Source organism: Alligator sinensis, unplaced genomic scaffold (genome assembly GCF_000455745.1).
Source record: "Alligator sinensis unplaced genomic scaffold, ASM45574v1 scaffold507_1, whole genome shotgun sequence".
In the NCBI taxonomy this organism is placed as follows: domain Eukaryota; kingdom Metazoa; phylum Chordata; order Crocodylia; family Alligatoridae; genus Alligator; species Alligator sinensis.
This window is the reverse complement of record NW_005842889.1, coordinates 520,498-526,122: the sequence shown is the minus strand read 5'-3', so window position 1 is coordinate 526,122 and position 5,625 is coordinate 520,498. Positions and strand designations below refer to the sequence as shown.

At 43.6% G+C, this 5,625-nt stretch overlaps 1 protein-coding gene across 1 annotated transcript in view; it reads right to left on the bottom strand.

Moving 5' to 3' along the window:
* The window catches only part of LCP2 (lymphocyte cytosolic protein 2), a 57,097-nt gene that overhangs the window by 24,423 nt on the left and 27,049 nt on the right, over window positions 1-5,625 (bottom strand). The window contains exons 4-5 of the mRNA XM_006035911.2: window positions 3,506-3,571; window positions 1,039-1,070 (exon numbers count right to left, since the gene is read on the bottom strand). Of these exons, the coding sequence (XP_006035973.1) occupies window positions 1,039-1,070; window positions 3,506-3,571 (98 nt within the window). The remainder of the gene's footprint in view (window positions 1-1,038; window positions 1,071-3,505; window positions 3,572-5,625) is intronic.

Genomic DNA, 5,625 nt, shown 5'->3' with positions numbered 1-5,625 from the left:
TCTCCCTCCTCAGCCCATAGCCTGAGACTGGGAGGATCGACGAGAACACCACCTGTGCCCCCAGACCCTTTAGCCCCGCTCCCAAATCCCTGTAGTGCCTCATGACCCGGCTGGGAGCGCTCCAAGCCGTGTCATTGGTGCCCACATGAATAAGGAGCATGGGATAGTGGTCTGTGGGTTGGAGGAGCTTTGGGATCTTCTCCGCAATGTCCCAGATGCAGGCCCCTGGGAAGCAGCAGACTTCCCGGGCTAAGGGGTCAGGGCGGCAGATTGCCCCCTCAGTCCCCCTCAGGAGGGAGTCTCCCACAACAAACACCTTATGTTTTGTCTTGGGGAGAGCAGGGGTGGTAGCTGCAGTTGGGCCCATGTTGCCTGTGGGAGCTGGCAACTCAGTAGGCTCTGCTGGAGCAGCAAGAGGTGCGTACCTGTTGCTCAGCTCTGGCGGGGCAGGGGCCTTGGTGCGGCGGGCCTTAGGGCCCTTGACCACCTTGGTCCATGCCCCTGGCTGGACAGAGCGGGAGGTCCCGGAGTCCTCCTTTGGCCTGGAGGGAGACTGTGGTCTACTCTCCGCCTCCTGGGGGAGAAAGGCCTGGCAGTAGGAGTCTATCTCCTGCTCACAGTCCCTGATGGCACGCAGTCTCTGGACTGTGGCCTGGAGCTCCTCCAGCTGGCGCGCCAGAAACCCCAAAAGGGAGCAGACCCCACAAGGGGAGGTAACCATGCTCCCAGGCCCCAGAGCCTGAAAAAGGGACAGGCAGCCCCCACAGCCGAGAGCCAGGGGCTCCGTCTGCGTGGAGCCCGGAACCAGGGGCTCCAGGGGCCCCTGGATGGATTGGTTATACAAGCTGAGTTACAGCTTTTATATTTTGTAAAGCTGAATTCAAGGTAAATAAGAAAACTTAGATCAATAAACTGAAATGGATAGCATATTTTTGTTACTGAGTTAAGACATGCAGTTATCAAATAAAGTATAAACATGAAATAAAGTAGTTTATCTTTTTAAACAACATAAATTTATAAGAGCAAGCACATATTTACCCATCTGGTCAGCAAATTTCTGTGTTGGAGGACTGTAACAAGATAACAAAAAAGTAAATTCCTTCAAATATTATTTCTTAAAAATTAAGTAAAGTTTAATACAATCTTTGGCATTGTTCAGTATTTCAAAGTTAAGCTTGTCTTTCACTATATGACCTCATTCTTATTCAAACACTTAATTATTTTTTGATCCCTGGCCTTCAAAATCGTCAATGCTACCACACACTTAGGAAGTAACTCCATTAAAATTGGGGCAGGGGGGCTGCTTACTGAAGTTAAGTCAAGTGTGTATTTTTGTTTTGTTTTTGGAAGACTGAAGTACATTCTGATGGCTTTTAATTATAATTCGGTTCAACACAAAAAATGTACTGCTTCAAATCATGGGAATAGCTATTTGAAAGTAAAATCACACTTTCAAATCTCACTCAAATCTTCAAAGTAAACAGGTGTAATGTAGCCATTCCTTTGCAGAGTTCATAGCAAAATCCTATATAAAAAATCTTACATTATTGTAAATATTATACAAAAATATACTATACAAAATACACAAAATATATACTATATTCAGTACATTTACCATCATATAAAGTATTATAAATATGAAATTTTACACATTAGATTAGCGTGCCTATAAAGCGTACCTCTGTTGGTATATTAATAGTAGTAATAATTGAAATTGGATTGCCTTTGCGAAAATACAGTATGAATCTTGCCAATATCTGGAGCCCCTTATCTACACCATGACAGTAGTATATTCCAGCCCGACTAATGGTGTCCAACCTTCTGGCCCCAGGGGCCAGATGAGTGGCATGGAGTTGGTTTGTTGGACTGGATGCCCTGGTCTTTGGGGAGCCCCATGGGCCCTATGCATTAGATTGTACTTGATCAGACCAGTGCACAACTGGATCCAGGCATGCAAGGCTGGGACACATGTACAGTTGGGCCAGATCACTAGATTGCATCCACAGACCAACTCAGCATGTGGCCCAACCCTGTGTGCCCAAATCTGGCTGTGCATTGATCCAACCACACACTGATCTGATCTAGTGCTCAGGGGACACATCTACACATGTGATTAATGCACATGAATAAACTCTGGAGCTTTTTGCTCCGGAGATTTTTGCTTCTAGGCATGCTGTTTGAACATGTACTCAGGATCAAAACACTATGGATATTGCAATAATATTGCAATATTGCATATTGCTCTAGAGTTTATTTATGCACATCACTCAAAGCCCAGTTGGAGCAGCCCAGGCTAGCGAGGGACCCAGGTCAGCCTGCCAGCCTAGAGCTGCTCAAATTGGACTCCAAGTGCTGCAGAGCAGCTGGCTGAGGCACGATAGTGCTTCAAGTGCCTGCTGGCTCGTAGGCCTGTGCTAAGCCACTAGTATTTGCTTCAGATTCGGCTGCTTTGGTGGGGGGCAGTGATTCAATTCGGTGATTCAAATCACAGTCCCGAATCGATTCAGTCGAATCTGATTTGGAGATTCCGCTGCCATTGAGTGGGCCAAATCTCTGAATTAAACAGGCCCCATCCCCCGCCTGCTCTCCCAGCCCTATCAAAGGCTGTCCCACCCAGCCCCAGCATCCTGGCACTTGAAAGAAAAAAAAAAAGCCCTGCGCTCACCGCCTCCTGCCAGGTGGAGGGGCAATCCCCACTGCCCCCCACTGCCCTGTGCTATGTGTGAGGGCTCTTCCATGGGCCCCCAGAGGCTTCTGTGACTGTGGGGCTTTCTTTTTTTTTAAAGCTCCAGGATGCTGGGGCTGGGCAGGGCAGCCATTGACCGGGCTGGGAAAGCAGGTGGGGGTCCAGGGGGCACTCAAAGGGGCTGGGGGAGCAGGCAGAGGATGGGGCCTGGCGGGGGTTCCCCCATGGTCCCCTTCCCCCTCCTCCATGGAACATGTGTAGACCCTGAGGTGTTTACTGCTTAGTTAATTAGTCAATTGCATAGTAAATGTCTTGTGTAAATGCACCCAGGGCATGTTATCTAGTCTGTGGAGCTCTCTACAGGTCTAGAAATATGGCAGCAGAGAAGCAAAAATTATTTCTGCCTCTGCTACCCTGTCACCATATTTATGTACCTGTGGAGAGCCCTGCAGAGACATGGCTCTGTAGGCTGGATCTGGCTCACTGGCTGGAGGTTGAGCACCACTGATCTACATTGTTACCAATATTCCCTCCTTTGTTGACTCCCACACAAATCCTCCAAATCCAGAAGCCCCCGGGGAAGTTGTTCTAGAGTAGTTCTTGGCAGCCATCCTTCACATCTCCAATTCCAACATGATTGAGAGCAACAACTGGGTATGACCTTGGAGCATGTTTACTGATGTAGTTATGAGATTGGAGTGTGTGTGTGGGAATGGGTTGTCAGGGTGTGCTTGCAAACATCCCAGCAGGGATATAAGTTGCTAAAGCCTAGTTTGTAAAGGTTGGAACAGATTAAAGAGGACTAAAATATTTACTTACCGTTTTGGAAAGAAACTAATTCTGCCTTCGTTCCTGTTTATTTCCTGACTTAATTTGCTTATAATTCTGTTAAAAGAAAAATGGCTTTTAAAAACAAATTTAACCACCTTTAAACATTTATCTCCTCTTGTACTTTTATTTCAATGATTATTTTTTTCAATCTGTTTAACCCCTTTGAGGCCCCCTTGTGGTAAATAAATTTGTTGAATGCAGAGATTTGAATTTGTGGCCAGCTGGATGGCTGTTTATGGTAGTTCTGTGGAGAAACTTTCACCAGGTCTGAAACTAGATTTAAGCAGTCTTTAAACAGCTCAAAGTTATGTCTCTCCAGGGCAGGACTATCTCTGGTCCATGTTACCCAGCTTGTGCTACACTAACGTGTAGGCTACACTCTAGGCTACATGTTAGTGTAAACACCTCACCCCGCTCCTCCCTTGCTGACCCAGATTGGGCCCACTTCCCCCTACCCACTCTCCCCAGCACCCCAGATCTGTGATGAGTCTAGGTCTGATTCTTAATTCATATTATGATTTTGTCAGGAAATAGCCCAAGGAAAGTCCCGTTAGAAAAATCTGATGAATACTGAAAAACTTTTAAACGTATAACTTTAGACCTCACTAAAAAGCAGGTGCAAATAAACTTATTACTGGAAATATCAAGAAACTAAAGATCCTATTCATCTGTGCTTGACAACAGTATTAGACTTTATGAATTTTCTAGTATTCTAGCACTATTTATTGCCGTGTAGTTGCACCATGAAACTTAAACAAGGCACTCAGGCTTTGGAGCATATCCGTATTACAGTCATTGATTACACCAGCTAGTAAGATTTAATAATTGACTATTTTTTCATGCTCTTCTCCCCTTTCTATAGTTCATTAAACAAGTATCCTGCAATTGCTTCCAAATTTAAAAAACAACACCAGTCATGTGAACTCTTCGGGGAAATAACTATTTATTTCTCTTATACCCTGGATTTGAAAAGATTTTAACACATACATCATTTTACATGCAGTTATGTTTAGGTCTTTTAGTGCACTGGGGCTTAACAAAGATAAGTGCAAAGTTGGAACACCTTAGTATTAAAAAGGAACTAATATGTTGTATCCTGTACCACCCAAAGAATCTTAATGTCATTTTATGTATTCCTTGTTATCTCTCCCAATCTTTTCTTATCTTACACTTAAATTAAATTACTTATTATTCAGGGGCAGAATGGCATTTATTTGCTATACAATGTTCTATGAAGACACAGCATACTTTAAGCAAATGTAAAAAAAGTAACAATAATTTGCAATACCAATGAATATGCAGTCTGAAAATTACAAAGCTGAGTACTTTGAAGTCAAGGACACCCTTGTCTTCGCAACAAGTATGCTCCAGAGAAGAAAGATGGAGGAAAGAGTTTAATAGTTTTTCAACTTTCTTTTCTACCGCCAGCAGTTTAGAATTCTCTGATTTTGTGCAATTTCAACACATTTGCCCCTTAAAAAAATTGATAACACAAATTTATTTAAGAGATTTGAGTTGGTTGAGGCCGACATCTTTCTGAGAACAAATTCTAGAAGGCATACGAACACCAAATTATAGGACACTTCTTAACTCTTCTAGATCACATAGTCTGTCAGCAACAGTAACAACAAAGTCTTCATCATCACAAAAAACTTCCGTCTGCTGCAGTTGATTAGGAAATACACTACGCCCAGCACATGTCTTTCCTTATGTAGAACCTTAGTTAAAACATCAAAATTGGGCTCATATGTTATACTTGGGGGAGAAACAGGGTTAGGAAATACATCCATGGGCAAATTCAAGTAGGAACAGGGGAAGGATATAGGAAGGGTCTTGAATTGGTTTAAGTAGCAAAATTCACTGGACATCTTCTAGTTTTAACAATCCCATGAATTGGGATGTTAACAAGAATTGTGTAAATGGAGTCTTGCAAGACAGAATCTGCACTGGCAACCATGGGATCTTTCATTAAGCCAGGACTGTAGGACAGCCTGTGAGGGACTGAAAGTAAACAATTTGCTCATTTGATCATGTTGGAATGAATTAACCATTTGTCGCCTCAAACACTTACAGCTATATTATTCTTCTCAAAATAAAAGTCTTTCCCT